Raw genomic sequence first — 21749 nt, forward strand, 5'->3', positions numbered from 1 at the left:
TGCCTCCAACTGCCAGGTCATCTGCACAGCAGAATTTAAATGCAAAAGTCAAACAAATTCAAGCACTTTTTTCTTTGGTGAAAACAAAGCCTGTAGCTACCATCAGGGAGACTAAACAGTGGTTGTGAATGGTCATATTTCTGGCAACTCCAACACCAGGTACCCTATTATGAACAACCTGTTGCTATAACAACAGATAATAGGATTAGACTTGAAAGACTGGCTAAGTTTCACAAGCAATTTAATAACTGAATCTCATTCTTACCAACCTGAACTTGTTTCATCAGAGGTTTGTTCCTGTTCTTTCTGAAACCAGTAGTGACATTCACTATTGTTCCACTAGCAACAAGATTGTACATTTCAGATTTTGTTTCAATTCTAAAAGTTACATTTTTCAAATTCAAAATATATGAAATTCCTTTATCAGATTCCTTCCAGAACTGTGGCAACTCAAAGGAGGTGGAGAGCTGCAAAGAAGCAGCAGTTAACTGGGGTTCACCAGCTCACTGATTGCAGTTCTCCCATTCCTTCAGCCACATTCAATGGGGAAACACATGCTTAAGACAGGCTGCTGGCAAATCCTTCCCAAAGCAGCAGCCTGTCAAAGTCTATCACAATCTTTTTCACTGCAAGACTTAAGCTTCACACTTTAGGTTTTGTGCAAAGGGAATGATTATTCCCAAGCTGTGCAGAGAAGAACATCAAATTGGCAGAGAGCATAAAGCTGTGTTTTTCCTTCCTCCTCATATTCCACAGTAAATGTACTTCTTCTCAAAATCTTCAAGCAGATTTTTCTGAAGGGAAGCATAGTATAAGCCTTCTCTGAAGCAAGCTGCTGTGTCCAGAGTTCTTTCACACTAATAAGATCTTTCTGGTACTACAAATGTTTATGGAGAGAGAGTTTATCTCATGGTCTGAATATACTTTGCTGTTTTAGCTGCACAGCAGAAGAGTGAACTTTCATTTAAGTAAACTGTAAATTGTAAAGTAATCCAAATGACATACACAAGGATATACAGGTTAGATTTCCTAAGTCAGAGTGATTATTCTTAAATCCAGAATAATCCAGCACCTCAGCTGTACCAAGAAATGGAAATACAGAAGAAAACTTCAACATATTTTTTCATATTAGAGTTCCTTAACTTTCCTCAGCAAATTGGACAGCTGGTTCAGCACAGGGAAGCATTGCACATCCAGAGCTCAAATTAATTACTTGCATGCTTTCAGATTACTTGAACTATTCCACTCTGGAAGAACTGGCAATTGCACAGTGTCAGCTGTTTGAGAAGTCAAGAACTGCTTGTTAATAATTTGGTTCAGGTAGATTGTTGAAAACAACATCTAAAAATATTTTTCATTGCTTTGAATTTAAAGAAAGTAATTCTCTTTACTTCATGTATTCTTCTTCAGTCCTCTACATAAAGAGAGCCTTCTTTTTCTTCACAACTACTCTCATTTACATACTACTTTCTTTTTTTCCTTTCACACAAATACACATTAGCTGTTCTTTTTTTCTATACACATGTTGCTTTTTTCTTATCCTCTTACAGAACTTCATATATCCTCAGGGATATCCTCCTCTATCTCATACTTTTTTCTCTCTTACATCTATGTAACAAATACATATACATTCCTGCCTAATTTAGCATAACTTGGCTACAGTTTTAATTGCATTTTCTACTCAAGTGCTTTCCAAGCCTTTTTTCTTCAATTTTCATTTGGGAACCCCAGGTGAATGAGCGCTGATCATACTTACTGAAGGCATGGAGAGCATGGCAACCACCAGACACTCTGGATTCATAGTGAAGACTGACTCAACAACTGGACACACACAGCAGCTGTGCATGGAAAACCTCAGATTTACAGTGCAGATCCCTGAGCACCAGAGTAAGGACACATAGGCTCAGTATGATACTTGTGAGAAACAGTGAACATCTTTGGGATAACTGGCTCCATACAAGCAGAGCTTGGATCTCCCAGCAATGTCCAGCTGGAAGTGAACATTCAGGGTACAATAGTGTGATGTACACAGCACCAGACAATCCACTTAAACCTAATTAGCTCCAGCTCAATTCTGGCATTGCTACAGACAGCAGCAGTAGCGGTGAGAGCACGACAGGGTGTTTATAGTCCTAGAAGGACAGGGCAGGGTGGAGCAGAGGCACAAATCCAGCAGCTGTTTGGAGCTGGGGAGCAGTGGCACATCAGCACCAGGGCTAGAGCCAGGAGCAGGGTGCTGCCAGCAGGTTTAGAAACCGGGCGGTGGAGCCAGTCGGGTTCCGCATTGCACGGAGCTAATTAGTCCCCACCCTCGGAGCCAGTGCCTTGTGCTTCCTGCGCTGCTCAGCTCATGCTGCTGGGTGACTCTCTACTGCATTCCCCAGGTTCGCATTACGCAAAATATGGCATCTCCCCTTCCCTGGATGGCTGAGAGAGCTGTCTGAAATTCTACATTTTTCTTTGCAAGATTACAGGTATCCATGTTTGCGCGTGACACAATCTCTTTCACTAGAACAGGAATCTCAGTCAGGAGATTTTGAAGACTTCTCCAGGATTTCTGAAAGTGAAAGTTGTGTCAACTTGTGACTGTGTTTCAATAGCTTTGTTATTGAAATCCTGCAGGCACTCACAGCAGCGCTCCAGTGGCTCTGCAGCACAGGAATTTTGTGAAGCACTGCATTTACCAGATATGCCTAAGAACTGCAGGTTTTACAGCTGCATCATCCATCTGACATCTCCAGCAGAATATGTTAGAGGGACAGAATCCATGTGAATAGATACTTATGACTCACAGAAACACTGAATTCACTCCAAACGTGCACTAGCATTGATATTTAAAAGCAGTGCCACGCAGGAGACCAGAGATTTTGTGTAAACATAGGATTTATTACAGAGGTTACAAAATAGCATGCAAACATATTTCTCCCTGGGAAACTCTGGAAATAAATATAGTAGTTCTGTATTTAGGAATCCCAGCTTCTAAGATAGTGTTGGCAATTCAACAGACCACATTTGCCAGTAATTTATGCAAACATAACAGGTGTTCTTATATTTTGGAGAAAGCCAAGGTTTCCAGTCCTCTAACTGGAGCTGATCCTGGAGATCCAGCTCTCAAACAGTTGGGGATTCTGGCCTTGCCCATCCCTCAAAGCTCCTATTAAGCCACCTCCATCTACATTTATAACACCACATGAATAATCTGTTGAGCCATCATCCCCTGTTGGAGGGGTTAACCACTTAAATCCAATGGACACAACCAACCTTATTTTCTTTCTGCTAAAAAAAATATATATATATCCCTTTTAACTGTATGTTTCTATCAGGGAAATACCCCAACTAGCCATAACTCAATTGTAGTCTGTAGCATTTTATTGCACGTGCTACCTTCTGCTTCAAGCTGAGAAAGACCTAGACAGAGATACAACTCACCATCTCATTCTCTTCTCCCTGGTTAAGCTGTGCATAATGGTTCTTGGCAGGATTTTCCCCCATGAAATGACCCTCTGGAGACTTTCTACAGCACCCTCAGGACAGGTCTTCAGCATAGTGTGCTTGAACTTCTACATTGAGGAAGTGCTCTAAGTACACACCTTCCTTATAATTCTGATGATGTTTGAAGTAGGGAGCTCCTCCCTCTCTGGGGTTAGCAGGTAACACTTCATCCCTCCTCCCTCCATTCTGTTGCTGGAGTTTTGCAATTGTGAGGGTTCATGCAGAATTCACTCAAAAACAATGCAGGGAAGAAGAAGTTCGATCCTACAAGTGTTTGCCACAATATGACTCCAGAGCGTAACTCTGGTAGGTGCAAGCAAGTGTTGGCACAAAACTTTTAGGGGAGGGCAAGAGGGGAAGTATTTTTCTTCATGAGATTATGGAATCACTGGAGCCCAGGAGTGTGTCCAAATAAGAAACAAAAATAGGCATTACTGTTGTTAACACTCTTAGCAACCAGTCTGAACTAAGTGTCCAGCAGTGATCCCCACATATCCGTGGAAAATAAATCAAGCTCTGGCACTGTAAAAAGGGGCCCCTGTTCTGCAGCTGGATTTATGCACTGACTGTGTGTCAGGATTCAGCAGGACCTTTATTCATTATTGAGAATAGAATGTAGAATGTGTTCTGACCTCACTATATAGCTTTGGGAGACATCACTGAGGTTATTTATTTACTTCTGGGGAAAACCGGAGTTTCCCAATTATGTCAGTAAGCAAACTGGATAAGATGTCTCTGACCTTTAAATCAGAGCCAAAAGGAAGCTGGCAGGAAAACAACACTGAGAGTTTTACCACCTCCTTTTTTTTGGGCTGCATTTGCTGATTACTTTTGTGATTCATTCCCATTTCACTACTATTTCCTCGTACTTTGCTACTTTTCAAGAAGTTACACAAGACATATTTTAGAAGTGAAGTCAGGAAAGGCAAACCTGTTCTTCCAGCAAGTATGTTAAGAAAACTAAAACATTACTTCTGGGGTGACTGAACCAGATCAAGAGGTATCAAGTTAGGTCCTATTCCTCAGCATTTTGCTGCCACAAGGCATGGACTTGTATAATTCCATATCTCAAGCAACAGGAAAGACCACTGCCTATCTTCCAGTGGGCAGGCTCAGAGAAACTGAAACAGAGAATGCAGGAAACAGAGAAGAGAAAATGAAGGAATTAGGCCAGTTAATACAAACAGATGTGCACCTATGCACAGTACAGGGACAGATATGTTTGAAAATGCTGGTGATAAGCACTGGAGCCAAGTTGTTTCACTTTGACACCTAGAACATTTCCCAAAGGAGGCCAGACCAGAGGCTGGACTGACAAGGATATATCTGTACTAAGCTGTGTAAAGCAATTTATTGCACGAGGTCAAGGGGGAACAAAGCTCTCTCCAGATCCATCTTCAGTGCTATCCTCTCCTTCCTCCCACTGCAACTTGCTCTGAGCCTCTCAACTTACTATTTTATTCTTTTGAGACCAAGTAAAGGGAACTCCAGTTATTATACGAGTGTCATGATATAAACTAAAACTTTGAAAGAAAGAACATAGTAAATTCCATTTCTGATAAACCTGATTACTTGGGAAAAATGAGCATTGCTATCTAGAAGCTGTAACTCACAGGAAACTACTGCAAAGGTATCTTCTCTAAGGCAGGGTGATGATTGTGGGAAATGATTCATTATTTTGGGAGGTGTCAGGGGTGAAAAACAGGACTGTCACACATGCCTTTTCTGCCTGGTCAGCTTTTTGCTGCTTTCCCAAACATCACCCTTGCTCTTTCTAGTGTCTGTAGCAGATAGGGTGCAACAGAGGTCCTTGGTTGCTCTGGCACAGAGATGATAGATGCAGAGATCCCACCAAAGCAGCATCTCCATGGAAGAATAAATGCTCATACAAGCTTTTCACTATTCATAGTTTTATTCCAGCTCCAAGGTGCTCTCCACTCCTAGAGAACACCCTTATAGGAGCATTTATACTTTCACAAATGAAAACGAAGCAAAAACAGGTTAAAGGTGCAGAACGTTCATTATTTTCATAGTCTGGCAATCTGTCATAATAATTCATCAAAGTGTTAATCTAGTACCAAAGAAGATGTTGATATTTGTTAATTTTCTTAAGCATGCTCACCATCACCTGGAGAAAAAGCAGCCTGAAGTAGAACCTTTAGTTATATGATGCTCTCTGCTGTTTGGAATAAGAATTACATAGTATTTATTCATAAAAAGTTATTTGTTAGCATGTACTATGGAGTATCATCATTCATATTTTCAAATTGAAACTTCCCTTAAAAAATCATACATAAATTACAAAAATAACTGGTCAAGCTAAAATATAAAAACAAAGTAGGATTTAAAATATAGACAAAAACTAGGCAAGCAAGAGAAAAAAATACTTGCCTCACTTCATCCCAACAACTTTTATCTCAGTCCTGAAAATACATTTATGTATTATGTCATTCTTATGCAATTTATTTCGCTTTGAAAAATCTCACAGCATGAACAGAAGCCTGACCTCTAAAGCACCCCAAATCTAATTTTCTATTTCTCAGCCTGTGTCACCCAGTTCTGGCCACATTACAGAAAGGAAGCTGTGAATCAACTGGTGACAGTCCACAGGAGAGCACCGAGAAGAATGACAAAGGAGTTGTAAAATATGGAAGAGGTACTTAGTGTTGTTCTATCTAAAGGAAAGGAGACTGAGAAGAGTCATGGCAACAGTCTGCAAACCCATAACTGGAGAATATAATATTATCCATGTCCACTGCACACATGTTACAAGAAAGATTCAGATCAGATACGAAGGAATACTTTCTGTTAAAGTCAGCAAGCACTGGCTTTGCCAGGTAGGGACAGGTGTGGTGTGCACTGCTGATAAATGACCTAACCAGAGGTGACCCTGTGTGAGGGCAGATGGATGGAGCTGATGAACTCTTCTGGTGCCTCCTGATTAAAAACCTCAAAAACACACAGAAGCCCACTGGGGAACATCTTGTGTTTTCCAGCTTTCAAGGCACTGCTGCCACCCATGTCATGCATTCCCCAGGCATAACGACAGCTGGGGATTCATCAGAATCTTATCTGTAACAGCGTGGAAGCTCCTGGTACCACTGTCCGGCCAGGGCTTCAGCTCAGCACCTCTCTGCCCTGCCCTGCCGGGCCAGGGACAGGGATGAGGCCCCGAGGCGATCACTGGGGTGCGAGGGGGCACAGAGCCCGGTGTGGGGGATCCAGGACCCGGTGTGACAGATCCAGGATCCCGCTGCCGGGATCCAGCACCGCGGTGTGAGGTGTCCACGCCCCAGGCCGGCGATCCCTGACCCGGTGTGACACACACAGCTCTCCCCAATTCTCCGCTCCTGCCCGACCGGCTCCCGCGGTGCTCTCTCTAAATCCTCCCTCCTCCTCCGCCGCCGAGCCCGGAACCTTCGCGCGGCGAGGCGCGGTTTCCGGCGGGGCGGGCCGCGCGGACCGCGGTGCCCGGAAGCGGCTGCCGCTGCCCTTGCCCTCAGCCCGGCCGCGCTGCTGCGGCTCCCGGGCCGCTCCCGCTCCCTCCCGGCCATTACCATGTGGCGGACGCGGGTGGCGGCGGCTTGGTAAGCGGGACAGGGCCTGGCACCCGCGGGGGAGGCGGAGCAGCGCAGCGGGTTGGGGTGCGAGGTGCGGCTGTGAGTGGCGCAGGGCTGGGCCTGAGGCTGCTGCAGGCGGCAGCCGTACCCCCGGGCTGGGCAGTTTCCCATCCTGCAGCTCCTCTGGGACCTGGAGAAGGCGGTGCATGTAGAGGGGAGCTGCTTCTCCCGCATTCTCGCCCTGGGGTGCTCGGGCCGCTGTCGTGTCCAGGCGTTGTCCCTCCAGCAGCTGCCTTGCATCCCGCTTGTTTTCCACCGTTCTACTACACCATTCCAGGCTGGAGCAATGACAGCGAATGCTGGATAATAGCACGATGTTCCTTGGCAAATTTCATAGAGTCATGGAATGGTTTGAGTTGGAAGGGGAACGTGGAGATCATCTACTTCCAACCCCTGTTTGGGAGCAGCAGTAGGAAAATAAGCATTGTCTAGTGCTGAATGAGCAAGAAGGTGCCACGGGCATAGCAGGCCACTTCTTTGTGTTTTACAGGACATTTATAATCTCAGTGCAGGGTTGCAGGCCTGTAATCAGGCAGAGCTACTCGTATCTGGAAGGATAGATTTTGCTGTTGTAAAACCAATGTGGCAGAGGCTTGAAATTTGGAACTCATTAATTGCTTCATTTAATAGCATTGTTCTGCCATCCTTTTCAATCCAGCTGTACTTTTCATTGAAGATCTCAAGGTGATTTTTTGGTCAGTAGTTCATCAGGAGACCTAGTAGCAGGAGGAGAGAGGAAGTAGAAAATGGAAGTTTTGGTGTGATGGAGGAGTAGTGGGTGTTTTAATGAATTATAAAATTTCAGATGTGCAAGTAAAACAGTTGACTTTGAAATATGCAATAACACTCTAAAGGAAGTTGTGGATTGAGGTTTTGCCAAGAAGACTGTAATGGAATTCAATTTTTACTTTAGTTTAAACACATAGACTGCTATAAAACACAATGCATTCTAAAAGAAAAATCACAGAGAAGTTACATAATATTTTATAAAATGCCTTTAGCCCAGGTGAAGACGAATAATGAGGAGTGACTGCCATAGTATGTGCTACCACATGGTCTCTGCTGAAAATAATAAATATCTGTGAAATGGTAATGACTGCAAAACAAAATAATGAACAGCCCAGTCATTGGCATACTTCATACAGGCTTATCACACCCTAATTTAAAAACCTGGCTTCAAAACTGGGAAAGAAGACATTTCAAGTGTGGAGGCATTTTTGTATTGTTTCTATATGTAGTTAATTTCTGAGCGTCTTGTAATTCCATGTCCAAGAGGAGAAATGCTTTACTGGTTTAGGAATTGTTCTGTTCCTACTTATTATTTCTGGGTTCTAAGTTTCTTATTGCTAAAGCCCAGCCTTGCAGAGATAGTTTAGTATAGCAGCACAGGATGTCCTTCACAGCCAGAGTGACTTAGGAACAAGGACTTGCAGAGCAGTCCCTGGAGTTCCTTTGCTGAGCAAAGGAATGGAAAAGGAAATTTCTAAACTTAGATCATCAACAAAATTGGTCTTTGAGAAAAATGTCTGAATTCTGATTTTTAACTTACCTTCCAAAATATCAGTTTCTGGATTGAAAGTCCTTTTTATGACAAAGTCTTTCACTTCTTTGGATGTTAAGAACATGCCTGTCTACATTGAAAATCTTGGGGCAAAGAACTGTACAGATCATAGAGCATGTTATTAGAAATTGCAGTAATATTTTCCACTAAGTATGATTCACTTGTTCATTTTAAAATCTGTTAATTTTAACTGTTTTAGGATTATGGGATTAATAATTTGCCATTTCAGTGATATGAAGCACTTTTTTTTTTTTTTTTATTTGTCCCTCTTGGAAGTAAATGCACTTGATAATACTGAAAACCCTGAAAAAGGCATCAAAGGACAAGCTTTCATTGCAGCTTTTAAAATTTCAAACCTGTAACTTCACACATATTTTGCATTCACTAAATTATTTAATATTAACTATTTTGATATGATGGTACATCCAAAAAATTACAGAAGAAATTACTTTTTTCAGAGCAGTTGTCTTTTGCCTAACAATACCAAAATTAACTCAAACCATTGCAGCATGCAGATAGTGTAATCAAAAGTACACAAATTTTATTCCAGGCCATGTGTTTGCTTAACATAGGCAGGATTGATAAGCTCCTGTGTTTTGCCATGGGCTTCTCATGGCTGAGCTCTGCTTTTGGAGTCAAATCTTCCAGACTTTTCCATCTTAAGTCTGAATTCCTTCATGAAATCATCAATGCACAAGGTGCAGCCATCTCCAGAACTAATCTTCTATGCATGACCCTAGACAAAACCTTAGTCTTGTAATCCTAGAGCCACAGCAAGTGAAAGGAACTGAAAGATGTCATTAAGCACATGCCTGGTATAAACAGGACAAATGTATTCTACAAAGGATTTTTTTCTGTGTATTGGGTTTTTTAAAAGTTTGGAAATCTTCTGCTAACTTAATGTTCTCTGAAAGTTCATTTAGAGAATCAGACAGACCAAACTGTTAAACTTTCTTTTATGTTGCAAGTCTTCTGTGGACTCTTTAGCCCAAACGATGCTTTAACACGTGTTATGTGCCTTATGGCAGTGTAAAAGCTGAATGTAATCCATAACAGACTTCAGAATTTGCAGTTAATGTTTTATGCCTGTAGTCACTAAAAATGCTATATCTGTTAACAATGTTTGCAGCCTTTTATTTTCCTCATAAGCATAGCAGTAGTAGCTGGAAATTGTGCATTCAAGGTGATGAAATGAGATATTATCTGTAACCAGCCAAAATATAATGTGGATCACTTCTAAAGAGGTGTTTGAGTTAATGGTGTGTTGAATAAATCAGTTAAAGTTTTTATTTCTTTCTTTTAGTGTCATCTGCCGGAGTCTAGCAAATAGCAGCTATGGAATAAAGAGAAAATCACCCCTCCAAAACCTGCATCTTGTTTCCCGAAGTATACATCATCCCTACTATCCAAAGTTCCAGAGACCTCCATTAAGGATATCCATTCAGCAGTACTCTTCTCTGAATCGTCTTCCCCTTCACAAAACAAAACTTTTAAATGTGAAACATGGATACCAGTCCCACAGGAACTTTTGGCTGGCCAGATTAGCCTCCAGGCTTCTCAAAATTCGCTATCTCATCTTAGGATCTGCAGTAGGAGGTGGCTACACAGCTAAGAAGGTATTTATCTCTGGAAGCTACTTTATGCATTTTGTCTTTGCTATTACATACTTAGAAACAGAAGTTCTTGTATAGCCACAAAAATACAAGATAGTGTTGCTTGGTTTACTGATGATATTAAAGATGAATAAATATAGAAAACTTTGTTCAGAAAACTACTATAGATCATAAAAGATCAAAGTACTGCTCATATCTAAAGTGATATGGTGGGTTAATATGTTTTTTGTCTAGGTTGTAGTTGCTCATACACTTCTCTATGTACATTTCTTTTTCTATCATGATTTTTTTTCCTTTTTCTGTTAGACATATGAGCAGTGGAAGGACATGATACCAGATCTCGAGGACTATAAGTGGATTGTTCCTGACTTCGTTTGGGATCTTGATGAACTTGTTGACATCGGTACCACAAAGCCCTGATGTTCCTCTGTCTAAAGACTGGCATGTGTAAAGCTTAAACACAGGAGTGTAGGTCCTCAGGGCCTCACTCCAGGAGTAGCTTTTCAGATGTAATTTGAGTGGATTTTGTATCAGTGTGGTTGTAAGAAGAAATTAAGCTCTGTTTAGCATGGATATTCCCTAATACATCCTTTCATTTGAGAGTGTTCTTTCATAAAGAACACACAGGTTTTGGTAGTATTATGCAGAAAGTTCTTTCTATATGAATGACTTACAAGTGAAGATATAAATAGATCAGTAAAAAATGTGTGAGTAAAAGACCAGCTGAAAATGCAGAATAGTGAACCTGCCTATCTACAGAATTATTTTGAAGATACAGAAGAAAAGAAAATGAAAAATAGACTTGCTTTCCTGAGCCTTCAGGTTGCAGTAGAGGCTTCTGTGTATTTTTTTATTTTTTTATTTTTTTTCAAATCGTCTGTGTGAAGATTTTACTGCATAAAATTGTAAAATGGTTTGGATTGGGAGGGACCTTATAGATATTTAGTTCCAACCTCCATGCCATGTGTCAGTATCACGAAGTATGTGAAAGATTAATGTATGAAATGTGGTAAAATGCAGCAATAAGTTTTTGGCAGTTTTAGAGTACCTGAAGCAGGCAACTTATCAGGAAGTTCAAAGTCTAAAAAAGCAAGTGATTTTTCAGACCTGATAGTCTTTCCCAATAGTAATGGGGGGAGGTGCATGTGGAAAGAAACTTCTTCATACTTTTTAAAAAAAAAAATTAAAAGCCATATCCTGAAACAGTTTTTATAATCTAAGCCATTTTTTATTCACAAAAGTAATAAAAGAAAAGCCCTGACCACTAACTGTTGTACTGTTTTCTAGAAAAACTTCTCAAAGCCCTCCCTGATGCAGATGACTTTGCCAAACTTTTGCCTGACTTTGACAAGATTGGAGAGAGCCTAGCTTCACTGAAAGGATTTCTTTCTCCTGGTGAGAACAAATTTTCAGCTAAGTTTTAATTTCAAAAGCTGAACCTATTTCATTCTGAGGGTATTGGTATGTCCTTCAACACTTAGACAAAGCAGATCCTGAAAATGTTTGTGTTTGCAGTGAATATCTTTTCTGAAAGTATTGTGGGCACAAGTAAGTGTAATGTATTTTTAAAAGCGAGAATTCTAGTAGCAAGTGCAGAGAACTAAAATGTGAAATTGAATAGGAAACTAGAATTGTTCTACAACTCTAAGCTAACAGCTTGAAAGCTCAATTCTTCAGTGAGTCAGAGAAGCTGGATGTATCCAGCTAGAACTTGATGAGAGTGTCATTGGACAGTAGCAATATCACAGATATTACAGGAGAAAGGAGTTGGATCATTAGGAGCGAAGGTTCTTAATGTTGCAAGCATGTGAAATAGAGAATTTGTATCAAAGGCATTCTTCTGGGTTAAATGATGTCATCCATCTTAGGTCATGGACCCAGGAAAACTTGCTTGGAGATTTAGGTTAGGTGGGGCAGTGTTTCAAAGGAGCAGGTAAGATTTTTAAATCCTTCAGAAAAGGCACAGGGATAGTTTGTCTATTCAGTGTATCCAAGCAGTAGCAGGCTTAATGGTTTTCAGGTTTTGGCACACATAAATGAGACATTTCTACCACTGGGCTTTTTAAAACTGAGCACAATTAGATTTGATCATCATAAGTATGTTTGAAAATATTTTTGTGTCAGCATGCATAAGAAGTGCATTTTTGTTTCTTTAAAATACTGTCAATGGCAGAATTAATTTATTAATCTTACAAAAGCAGCAAGAATCTAAGTAGGGTCCAAGTTCAGCAGAATGACAAGTAGATTACAATCTCCTATGTATTTTGGCTATTTAAAATGTTAACAGTTTAAAATTTGTTGTTATTGACTGATAGTGAGATGTTGCCTTTTACTTGTTACCATACTCACACTGGCATATGACCATTTATGATTATGTGGTCCTCCAAATGAAACAAAGATCCCTCATCTTTATTCTGCATTTTGTTTTGTGTTTATAATTTTTATTTCCCCTCTTCTGCTGATTTTTCACAGGTTACAATTTGGTTAGTGAAGTCATAGGAGCTTCTGATCTACTTCTGTTGTTAGGTGTGTAAAAGCCCTTTTTCCTGCCCTTAACCTGCCTTTTTACAGCAAACTGTTAAAGCACTACTATACTAAGAGGAATGACTATCAATATAAATACAGCTATTTACAGCAATTTAATATGGATTTACAAATGCTTTCCAACTATTTTAAAAATACTTTATAGAATCACAGAATCTGCTGAGTTGGATGGGACCAGCAGGATCATCAAGTCCATCTCCTGGCCCTTTTCAGGGATATTTTAAAAATCCCACCATGTGCCTGAGAGGTATCCAAAAGCTTCTTGAGCTCTGCCAGGCTTGGTGCTATAACCACTTCCCTGGGGAGCCTGTTCTAGTGCCCAGCCACTCTCTTGGTGAAGAACTTTTTCCTGACCTAGGTCCTCCCTTGTGAGAGTAGATGAGTGGTTGATATATCTCTGCCACAGTCCTTAGTAGATGCTCTTTTTTTCAGGCTTGTTCCAGAAGCTTCTTTTGAAAACCTGTCATTACAATAGGAAAGATTTTTTTTTTTCCTCGTTACAGTAACATCAATGGATTTTGTATTATCCTTCTGTCTTTCTCAAAAATTAATTCTACAATATTTTGAGAATTTTTAATAGTCTAAGTGAAGCTGCCTGCTCCCTTGTGATACAACTAATATGAGTCATAAACTAGATATAAAATTTTCAGATGAGTTTTAAACTGATTTTCATCTTCAGTTTCTTAAGATGATTTTTCTTTTATAGGAACTTCAAAGATTGTTGAATTGCTAACTCATAGGGGTTGAAGCTTTAATTTTCTAGTAGGTGTAGTTTGAGAATTTTTAAGTGCCTTTTGCATCTTATTACTAATTTCTGTAATTGTGTCCTAGGTTCTCCAGGAGAAACAGCATTCCGGGCTACTGACCAGGGATATGACAATGACAAACAGTTCAAGAAGGTAATTACTCACTTGCAAACCTGAAAATGTCTTTATAAACAGGTATTTACTGAAAGGGCATCAGTAGGTCATTGCAGAAGTTCATTTGGAGCAGCTTGAAAAAAATTTGTTGTTGAAAATTATTTCGGTATGCAATACTGCTTTTGTATATAAAAGTAGTGCAGTGATAATAAACACTTTGGTGTAAGGAAGTACAAGGCAGATGTGAAAATGTTTAGTAATTGCATTATTAAGAAAATTGGTCTGTAATAAGAATGGGATTTTGGGTATTGTATGTGCACTTGCAATTTTTCAGGGCATGCTCTCCATGACATTTGAGTTTATAACTTATTACTAAAGTTGATTTAGGAATTTATTTTTAAGCATTTCTGCTTGCAACCTCATTTCTGTTGACATTTTCACAGTTGTAATCCTTACTTAAGAATTTCTGCCTTAAAGAATTTCCATTTCTTAAAGTAAAGAATGTTACTGTATTTTGATAGCTTGAAGTTTTAGCACTTTTTTCCTTGAAGTCAAGAAGGTGAAATTTATTTTTTTTCTTTTCATGAACATTTCTGTTACATTCCTAAATTGTCATGTTACTCATTCTTTATCAGCTTATTATTTTTCCTGTGTTTATTTTTAAAAATTGTTTTGCAAAAAAGGAAAGAAAACAACATATATCAAGGATTTTGTAAATTATCATATAGTTATTTTTGAACTGAAACTTTCTGAACTATAACTGGGACTTTTCCATAAACAACTTTCCTGTATATGCAGGCATGTATACATTTATTCTGCATTAATTCTGCATGGTAATATATAGTGAAACATGTACAAAGCTCAAATCTTACAACCATTTTTCCGCCTGTACAGTGATGGATTTTTATATGAGAATTAACCTAGCTTTTTATTTCCCCTTTGTCTGTAAACTGTCTATGTTTTTCTCTGGAGTGATTGCCTAACACAGGTTTCACTGTGTAAAACATGTTTGTGAAGAAGTGGCCATCTTTGTTTATTGTCTCTGATAATTGAAATAACTGACATTTTTACTGAATACCAGTAATATCATTAAAACTTGTTACGATCCTGTGGTTGTTTTGGACGCAGTGATATCTGCATTTTAACTTTGACTGTGGTATGGAAAATATCACCAGATTAAATCAATGATTAAAAAAATTTTGTCTGGTCTCACAATTATATCTGATAAGAAACTGTTAATTTGCTAATTAATATGATCAGTTTGGTCAGAATATTTCAAAGTAGGTACATATAAGTACCTAACAGAGCAGGCAAAATTATTATTTTCAAGACAATGGATAAGATGGCCTTTTTGCATTCAGTACTTACCACTGCCAGCCAATGCTAGTTTAAGAATTGTGGTTGTATGGGTTCATAAAGTGTTTGTATGGGTGATGTAGTATTTTATTAAATGTGCCTGATGAGCTGATTTTCTTTGTTTCACTATGAGGAGATTAGTAACTGATAAATCTAGAAATCATTTGTTTGAAGGAATTTTCTGAAGAATTGTTATTGGATATGATCCTCAGGTCTCTAAAAGCTTTGAGTAGAATGAGTGACAAACAAGTTTGTGAATTGTTTTGCAAAGTAACTTTGAGAGTGAAAGATGTCCTGAACACCAAATCAGGCTGTACTGCTTCTTGTCAGCTAACATTCTTATCTCAATCTCTCATTTAATCCAAAAAGTACAATGTTTTTAAAAGAGAATTAAATCAAAATTACTGGAGTGTTCAGATAAGTACATTAAATATGTGGCATTTAAATCTTTTACCTAGATTAAGTAAGAAATTTTGTTCTGGGGTAAAGAGTGAAGATAGTTATAAAAAACTGAAGTGAAGTAAAAGTATTGTAAGTGAGGAACTAGTTGAGGCTTCTACTTGAAACAGCTGTGTTACCTTTTTATATTATCTTACACTATTGTCTGTCTCCATGAAAAATTTCTTTTAGAAGTAGTTTTCTCTTAAAGCAAACAAATTCCAAAGCTTAGTTTTTAACACTAAAGGAAATGTGTAGTGGTTATAGCTGTGATGGAGTTGGATTGAAAACTGTGACTTAGGTCTTGATGTGGGGCTTAGAGTCCTTTCTCTGCTCTGGTTCTTTGGTACCATCTCATGCCTTGAAGACCCTGCTGCCCCTGGAGCAGTTGCAGTGTGTGATTGTCTCGCTCAGCCTGCACAGGCTCACCTTCAGTGGGTGTAAGGGGCAGCACAATATCCCACAGCCCTTGACTACAGCTTCTGCTGGCGAGTGGAAAAGAGACTTGAGTAAGGACTGTCACTTACTCAGATTTCATTTTTAAACATCCTTTTTTGTTTCATTCTTCCTTGCAATTTATGCAATGAAGTTTCCATCATTTTCTCTGTTTTATTGAGTGCTATTATATTCCAAACTTAATTTCCAGTTTCATGTTATAGACGCTCTGGATAAAATTATTACATTTATTCAAATTCTTAAAAATTGATCTCTTTACCTATCTTATAATTTCTACTCCTTTGTATTCCTTTTAAATTAGAGAGTCATACTCAGCTGCAGTACAGTATGTTAAGTTCTAATATAAGATAATAGGGGGTGGGAGAAGTTCAAACAATGCACAGTAACAATGTCAGGGTTTGTTCCAGTATGTCAACTACTGTAGTCTGTTAACTCCTGTTACTCCCTACCCTTTACACTGTTTCTTTGACAATGAAAAGAATAAAGTAATGGTTGTAAAGAACTTAATTTTTGAAATGACATTGATTGGTTGATTTAATGATGATTTTTCTAGCAAAAATTCTTTAAAGGACAGATTGATTTTGGTGGAGGGGACATGTCCAATGGCAGTGTCCAACAGTGATAGTTCCAATGACAGAGAGATATAAATATTTTTGTTTGTGTCTTGGTTAATGCCAGCTAGGGTCCCGTGTATATAGTTCTGTGCTATTTAAAGGTCTTAATTTTTTAATATTAATTTATTTTTAAATCTAAAACTGTAAATTAAGAACTAAAATATAAAGAATATAATATTAAGGAGATTGTTGATCAATATATACAAAGAAGGAAATGTTACAGAGAAGCCTTTTAAATGACGTAATTTTTTATTTCAATATTTTATTAAATGGTGTGACTGTAGTTGGAAAGAATTCTTTTCATACTTTATTGTGGAATAAGAGTCACATGTACCAGATGTCTTTGAAAGGAATTGCTCATTAAATTATTAGATTTGTTGACTTCATACTTCTGTTACATTTCCTGTTTAAATGCTGAAATGCCTTCATGGCAGATTTTGTTCAGTGTTTTTTCTTGTATTTTTGGACCCATAGCATAACTTTTAAAGGGAATGTGTTGGGTCATACCAAGGGTTTTCTTGTCTGCAAAATGGCAAAATATTATTATTGTTCTTCTAATACTAAATGTAGCCATGAGACTTCCTCTCCTTGCTGCTGTGTAGTAATGAAATCCTGTGTCTGAGTTCCTGGCACAGTTCCAGTGCATTTTCTAGTTTGGCATTTAGAGGCATTTATTAAGTCTGAAATTGATTCAGTAAAACGCAAGTGAGAAGATTTTTCTTTGCTTCAAATAATACAAATCACTGTTTTACAAATGTTTCCATTTGGTCATTTGATTCTTCTGTCTCTCCTTTGATCCATTCTCTTGTGTTGTTTATCCTTATGTGTACATGCCTGTGTGTGTATTTCAAGCAAAAAATGTATACCTTGATGATGGATGTCTTGAATTCTTACACCAAACTTCTGTTTCAGAGCTTGTTTTGATTCCTGAAATACGTTTTCGAAACATTTAGTTTCATTGAATGTTTTCTTAGAAGGTCTAATATTTTTTTTAAAGAGCTTTTTTTAAGTAGTTCATTTATATTCTTTTGTGCTTTCTCTAAAATAAACAGTTCATAAACTTCCTGTGAGTGCTGGCATAGTATTTCTCAACCAGTTTTGAAAGACAGCTCACTATTATTTATAGGTGATTATAGGATTGTTTGGTGAGGAGAGAGAAGAGAACTAAGCTTTGTGGAAATGCTGAATGAGTAAAAGAATAAGTTTTAGGGATTTTTGGAGTAATCAGGAAGGTTTATGACAGCATGAATTTAAACTGTAGTGTTCTTACAGAAGTGGAGAGAGAGTTGGTTTTTTTTTTTTTATGCTCAAGAAATTGTTTTTCTTTTGCTAGTTTGAGAAAGTTAAGTAACAGGCAAAAATCATCTTTTTAGAAACTGTATTTTGCTAGGAATAAAAAGAAAGCGTAAAAAACCCTAAGGAACTTCTACTGGCAAAGCTGAACTGAACAGTTTGAAAATATTTTAAAGCTGAGATAGCTATAACAGAATTTTTCAAATATTTAGATGCTTAGTTAAAGTTTAATGTAAGTGTAAAATGTGGCTAAATGTTGGTTGCTTTGTTCTACCTAGATTTGCAAAATGTATGGGTTTGCTGGCTCTATCCACTCCAGCTAGCAAGAGATCTTGCTAATGAAATTTCATTTTTATTTGAACTCACCCGTTCACACCTGTTTTTCATCTGTCTTTGTCATGCATTTTGGTTTAACTTTGTTCTCCTTACACCCCAAATTTTTTCCTCTCCTTTTTATTATAAACTCACGGCAGGGCCTGCTTGGGGAGCTCATTCTGTTACAACAGCAAATCCAGCAGCACGAAGAGGAAGCGCGCAGAGCTGCTGGCTTCTCTTCCCAGCAGAAGCGAAAGGTGATGGCTTAAGGGACGATATGTTCTGCATTCACTCTAATCAAATACTTCAGCTCTCTGCATTTGAACTAGAAAAATATAACTAATTGAATCGTGGACGCAAATAATTAGCCAACTTCACTGCAGATGTATAGTCCTGTTTCAGTTTAACCAAGTTGCATTTAAGGCATGATGTTAAAAGCAAAACAGGTACTTTGTGTCACTTTGAAATTGTATTCTCTTTATTTAAAGTTCATACATTAAAAATGCATTATTGTCGAATCTATGTACTTTTTCTCATTTATGATAGCTCTGTCTTATAAGAGTACAACTATTTACAGGGAATATATCTCTGGGAGCTTTCCTCCCCTGCTTTATACTGTTGCCAATCTGAAAATGACAGCAGCTCCTTAGTAATAATTTTGCACAGACAATTGAATACTGCTGATAATAACAGTATCTACATCAGTGGTAGTTCCTTGTCCTTTTTCCATCTTAAAGCAGAATTTTTACTGATTTGTTGTGCTTGTTGAACATCTGCACTTCTCTTATTTAATTTAAGCTCTGATCATTTTATTAATTATATGGCTGATTGGAAATTCCTCTTAAATTGGGATATTTTAGTTTTCTGATCTGTTACAATCTGTAATTCTTGACCACATTGCTTTGTTGGCTGCTTTTGTGCCTCCTCAAAAGCTTTCTGATTAATCGTACTTTTCAATGGCTTTGGAATTGAGCACTGCATACAGAATTTGATCTTCCTGTACATCTGAAGACAAGTCCTACAGAAAGTGGAATGCAGTAAATATGAATTAAACTTTTAGACATATTTGCATAGCTGTAATTGTCATGCTTTTTAGTCCATCAACAGAGGAAAATCCGTGTTCTCTGAAAGTATAGTAGTATTTCAATGTTTTACTTTCTTCCCATGTTGTTTTATATGGTTTAGAGTTACTAGCTCCCTTGTCAGAATGTATACAGTTTATAGAGAGAGCTGGAGTACAGAATAGTAGATTGAAGTAATAATAAATTGTATGAACTTGTAAAAATTGCTGGAAAAACAAAACAATACTTGATATATAAAAATTTATCAGCCTGATGAATACCATCAGGAAGAAAAATGAGCTTGATATTATGTTTGTTTCTGATTGAGATTCTGCTTTGTTAGTACTTTGTTGTTGCTAATTTCACAGTTCCCAAGCAGTGAAGAAACAAGGGCAAGGGCTGTCTTTGTAAATGTTATTCTGCCCTCCATGGCAGGTACTCTGTGTTTTCAGAGGATTGAAGGTCTGCCTTCCTTTGCATATAGGAAGTTTTCACTTAGCATTCTATGTGCCATTTGGTGTACATGCCTTATGGCCTTGTTTGTCACACTAACCTTTATGTTTTAATCAATTTGAAAGAGATGGTAAACTATTTTCTTTAATACCTTGATCTGAAGATATGGGTGAAAGAATCCAATCATTGATTCTCATTCTCCTTTGGAAGAGCAAATTGTGATTGTTATTGAAATAAATCATTGCAGGCCCTTCTGACAAGGCATAAACTAAACTTTTTAAATTTTTAACTGAGTTGGCTTGCTTGCTTTTGGGTATCTTAGTGAACAGATATCTGGGTGCAAGAGCCCTTGATTAAAAATAAGTCTCCAGTATTCTTTTCTCATGATTCTTTATGGTGGCAATGGGGAAAGAGGGAGGAATCTTGAGTTACAAACCATATTGTACTGGATTAAACAAATACTCATGTGCCAATATAAACATACTTTAATAATAGGGTAGTTTGTTTTTTTTTTGGCAGGGGATAGAAATCAGAGATGAGTCTTATGTGACTGTTAGTACTTCAAATTGATATATAACTTTAGCTTTTTTTGGCAACTTAAAATTTTCTAACAATATTATGGACCACGTATTCAAAATACTGTATATACTGACATTGAAATCACATCTGTACCAAGCACTGAGGCAAAGACATCATTCTAGAGCTGTTTGTTGGTTTTGACATAACTTACTTAACATCCTTGTTAGAATTAATTCATCTAGTGGTAGATAGTTCTTTGCTTCAGATCTTCCAGCTAGAGACTGTGCAATATTTTGGCTTTCAGTGTTGAAGCCTCAGCCCATACAGACTGTTCTCATGGCTGGAGGTGTCTGTAGTGAAGCCCTTCAGAGGTGCATCATGGCACAGGTCCTTTGAGAACAGCAGAGAGCAGGAGAATGTTATCTCCTTTGAAAGTCTGCAGCGCGTGGAAATACTTTGTTTTCCTTTACTTTGCTGAATTTTCTTGCTTCTTTTGGCTCTGTGCATCATTCTCCTTGCATTCCTGTTTTTATTTTCCCCTTCTATCTCTGAGGTGTTGGAGATGTGTGTATATGTAAATGTTTATTTACATATTGCACCTTGTGGCTGCATGCATCAAATCCTCTGTTCAACTAACAACCTGTTTCTGATGTGCTTTTGCTACCACTGAACTAATTAACAGCAATGAAAAGTTAATTTACAGCATTTTGTCTTTGCTCTTTATGAAAGAAAATAATTGGAATAAGATGGAAGTGTCAGCTTGGATTTCTTTCTATAAAGTGCAGACACAATTCTTCAGGCTTAACAGCTAAATGATATTGATCACTGTGAATAATTGTGGATTATTCTTGTTTAGTCTGTAACAACTGTTGTAAAATTTTAGTAATGGAATTAATTTATGTCTAAATAATAGCTGTCCTTTGCATGTTAGATAATATGCTCTTTCTCATCTAAAGCAAACTTGAGTTGTAAATGTTACATGGGCTTTATCATGTGAACTTCATTTAAATATTGACAGACTCAGTAATTGTTTAGGTTATAATTTATAATCTAAATTGAATATTTCATCAGTCAATCATTAGATTTTGTTGTTTGTAAATATTTACATCATGAGAATTTGTATTCTACCATTTACGCTTTTTTGTCTTTGTGTTATTAAAAGGGGATTGTTTAAAACAACTGTTTACTGCATCTTGATGAACACATTTTAGGAACATTTGCCTTAGAATGTTTTTTAGTGCTTGATCTTATTACATTAATGCTTTGAACCTCAAAATCTCTTGTACTGTAATATCCTAATTTTTCCAGTTTTAATGTAATTTAAATAATTTTGAAATAACCCTTCAAGACTGTCCTGCCTATCTAAAATGTATGAAGTTGTGCAGCACATTTAGAATTCTGACAAACAAATATGAAATAAGAATGCTTATGAATATTCATAAATAGTAAATATTCACCTGAAAGTTTTTTTTCTGCAGCAAGCAGTTGTTCAGTGATTTTGTCACATTAAGATGGTGCTAATTCAGAAAATGAATATACAAGATCCTGAGAGTT

At 37.8% G+C, this 21749-nt stretch overlaps 2 protein-coding genes across 5 annotated transcripts in view; one reads left to right on the forward strand and one right to left on the reverse strand.

Moving 5' to 3' along the window:
• The window catches only part of ATP13A4 (ATPase 13A4), a 43950-nt gene extending 40398 nt beyond the window's left edge, over nt 1-3552 (reverse strand). Inside the window, 1 exon segment of the mRNA XM_056498314.1 lies at nt 3430-3552. Coding sequence (XP_056354289.1) covers nt 3430-3492 — 63 coding nt within the window. The 5' untranslated portion in view covers nt 3493-3552.
• A 3379-nt stretch (nt 3553-6931) lies between these two features.
• Nucleotides 6932-21749, forward strand: part of OPA1 (OPA1 mitochondrial dynamin like GTPase) — a 47647-nt gene continuing 32829 nt past the window's right edge. The window contains exons 1-7 of one of the 4 annotated variants that reach the window (XM_056498538.1): nt 6944-7079; nt 9977-10289; nt 10593-10689; nt 11574-11681; nt 12759-12812; nt 13662-13729; nt 18321-18419. In XM_056498538.1, coding sequence (XP_056354513.1) covers nt 7051-7079; nt 9977-10289; nt 10593-10689; nt 11574-11681; nt 12759-12812; nt 13662-13729; nt 18321-18419 — 768 coding nt within the window. In that variant the 5' untranslated portion in view covers nt 6944-7050. Of the gene's footprint in view, nt 7080-9976; nt 10290-10592; nt 10690-11573; nt 11682-12758; nt 12813-13661; nt 13730-18320; nt 18420-21749 lie in introns of all 4 variants that reach the window. The other 3 variants (XM_056498539.1, XM_056498540.1, XM_056498541.1) reach the window with 3 other exon arrangements.

Source organism: Oenanthe melanoleuca, chromosome 9 (genome assembly GCF_029582105.1).
Source record: "Oenanthe melanoleuca isolate GR-GAL-2019-014 chromosome 9, OMel1.0, whole genome shotgun sequence".
Classification (NCBI taxonomy): Eukaryota; Metazoa; Chordata; class Aves; order Passeriformes; family Muscicapidae; genus Oenanthe; species Oenanthe melanoleuca.